Source organism: Apaloderma vittatum, unplaced genomic scaffold (assembly GCF_000703405.1).
Source record: "Apaloderma vittatum isolate BGI_N311 unplaced genomic scaffold, ASM70340v1 C12142116, whole genome shotgun sequence".
Lineage (NCBI taxonomy): Eukaryota > Metazoa > Chordata > Aves > Trogoniformes > Trogonidae > Apaloderma > Apaloderma vittatum.
The window spans coordinates 1-2,857 of NW_009747075.1; the positions used below are offsets into that span (position 1 = coordinate 1).

The following is a 2,857-nucleotide window of genomic DNA, read 5'->3' on the forward strand; positions in this document are numbered from 1 at the left end:
GTGCGTGAACAACTCCATGGCGCAGCTGGAGCACCAGGCCGTCCGCATCGAGAACCTGGAGCTGATGTCGCAGCACGGCTGCAACGCCTGGAAGGTGTACAACGAGTAAGGCCTTGGTCTGCTTTGCTGAGCCTGGCTCAAGTGCCGACTGCAGTTTTTGTAGGTTTTTTCCCTGTGTAAGTCCACTGGGGACTTTAGAAGGTGTCCTGGAGTAATCAGACCCCTCTGAGAGTGCTACGTATGAAAGGAGGTTGATCCGAAGGAGAAGGAGCCTTCTCTGTGGCTGAGATGCAGCCTGTATTTAAATGGATTTTGTGAGTTATTGTTTTGAAAGCAGTTGATGGCGATGTGCTTTAACTTAGGATAACTAAAGGGACTAATGACAGCCAGCAAAATAATAATTCGGTAGCAGAAGCAAAGTTAGTTTGCCACTAATCCTGCCTCATATCATTCCCTTCAGGAGCAAAGAGCGCAGACTGCACTGTGTGAAAATTGTCTAGTGTCTGTGTTAAAGCGACTTGTTGGATCCTTAACGCTTAAGACTTAAAATTGCAGGTTAAAGGGGTCTAATCTAGCAATTGTGTCTTTTGCTAACGCTTTGCTTACATTCTGCTATTAGGCATCTGGTTCACATGATAGAACAAGCCCAGAAGGAACTCCAGAAGTTGAGGTGAGTCATTCCTTTTTGTGTTTTCATCCTGAAATTGAAAGAAAGGGGAACCTCTCTTCCGTCCTTCCCCTCAGGCCATACAAAGGCTTGTGTATATACTGCTGTGGTCATAGGTAAAAACACATAGGAATAACAATAAAGAAATCTGACCCTGCCTTTCCCAAGCAATTACATTCATAATGCCGGTTCCACTCACACTCTGTGTTTGTTTTGTTTGGTTTTATTTTGTTTTGTCTTAACCTCCAATTTGAATGGAATAGATTTCGGCGGAATCCTCTCTGAAATGGAGTTACATTTTCTTTTCACTGCTGGATAGACTTTGATTTAGTGTGCAGTTGTCTCAGCAAAAACGTGTTCCCTGGTGTTAGGTTCATCTTATAATTGTAAAGTACATGCTTTAATGAGTTAACAGAGATGTATTACTCAGGGATGGAGGTTGTAGTCCGTTGAAATTATGCATCTTTGTCATTTACTCTATTTAGATAGCGTGCTGTGGACTTGGCAAGTAAAGCTTTGCAGCTTTCATATTTAGCTCAACTACTGTTATTTTGAGACTGAAGATGGGTCTCTGCACTGGGACTTGGGTAGAAGGCGAGTGGCGTAGCGAGTCACACCTTTGATCAGTACTTGCATGTTTAGATTAGCTGGAATTATTGTCTTGGTCAGAATCAGCCTGGGAAAGGGTAGAAGCAGAGCTCAGGTTGTGAAGGCAGAAGGGACACCAGGATGTATGCCAAGGGGTCAAACAGAACACGTGCACTAGCACTGTGAGCTAAGAACGGCTTAGAGACCAAAGTATTTCAAGCATTCCACGCTTGTCACATGCTTCACTGAATTGCAGAATTTTGTGAATGACGAGCAGTTCATCTTTGCTGTGTTCTGTAGGAGCAGTAGGCTTGAATGTTCGAAGTTTTGCTTGTAAAGTGGAAGAGTTTTGGTTTCTTTTCTTCTAATTTATCTCAGGGTTCTGTGTGCAGCCCTGTGCTGGGATTTGCCCATCTGTATGATGTAGTTACAGCCCTGGCTACACAATTGTTTTCTGGTAGGGATTAGATTTCTAGGGATTAGCTGTATTTTGGAATGAGCAGCAGATGCTACAAATTTTAAAGAAAGGAGACAAAAACCCACAACATTTTCTCCCCAGGAAAAACATTCAAGATCTGAACTGGCAACGCAAGAACATGCAGCTCACAGCTGGGGCTAAGCTACGGGAAATGGAATCTACGTGAGTATCTAGAATTGTTCTGTTAAATCTTGAAGTACATGTTTTTCTTAGAAATTCTTCATGCAGAGTATCAGTGATCTTTGTAGCACAGTTGTAGGATGTTCTTGCGTGAATGCTGTTGCTTTCCACAAAATGTTTTAAAGGATTCGTGATTCAGGTCTGTGTAATGGTTACTGTGCGTGAGTGAATCAAGAGCAGCAGGTGTGAGAAGGAGGGCATGGTGGTTACCTCTCTAAAGTGTTTCTTAAACTCTATATCTGAACTACTTTTTTATCACTTTGTTCAAATTACCACTGATATCAACTGAAGTTTATCACGTATGAGAGTCATACTGCTTTATTTGGTGCTTTTGTGCTTTCTTTGGAGCAATACTTGCCTTTGATTTTAAAACAGAGGACGGTTATACTTTAAGGCTGTTTAATTTCTTTTCCAGATGGGTGTCTCTTGTCAGCAAAAACTACGAGATTGAACGAACTATTGTGCAGCTAGAAAATGAAATTTCACAAATCAAACAGCAGCATGGGGAAGCAAACAAGGAGAATATCCAGCAAGACTTCCAGTGACTCAGTCCTTTAGTGTCTTAGTGCAGCATGTTAAAAAGAAACAAACCACCACCAAACTCCGGAGATGCTGTGTGTTTGCAGACACCTCTGCAAGCAGCCTCTGGTTGCAGTTGTGTGAGGTGATTAAAAACTATTTTCATTGTTTCTTTTCCTTAAATTCTAGGAGGAGGCGGCAGTCACACCTGTGGTGGGCGGAGTTAAGCGTGCTGTGGACTGTCTCGTGTTTACATACCTCAAGTGGGAGCTCATTAAAAAACTCGGGCTTTTTGCATTTTCCCCGTGTACTTTAACAAACGCGCTCTTGGTGCTGCACGGCTCCTGCTCTCGCCGAGGCAGGCGTGGCCCCGGGGGCGCGCTCGGATGGGGCGAGCTGGGGTTTGGGGCGGCTGCTCCGGGCCC

General features: G+C 43.7%; 1 protein-coding gene across 1 annotated transcript; it reads left to right on the plus strand.

The window, feature by feature from the left end:
• Positions 1-4: 4 nt before the first annotated feature.
• BCAS2 (breast carcinoma amplified sequence 2) lies at positions 5-2,458 on the plus strand (the record flags this gene model as incomplete). Its single annotated transcript, XM_009877499.1, has 4 exons — positions 5-105; positions 620-670; positions 1,815-1,895; positions 2,329-2,458. Coding segments are annotated over 4 exons (363 nt in total), but the record flags the coding sequence as incomplete, so codon positions are not given.
• Between the last annotated feature and the right edge of the window lie 399 nt (positions 2,459-2,857).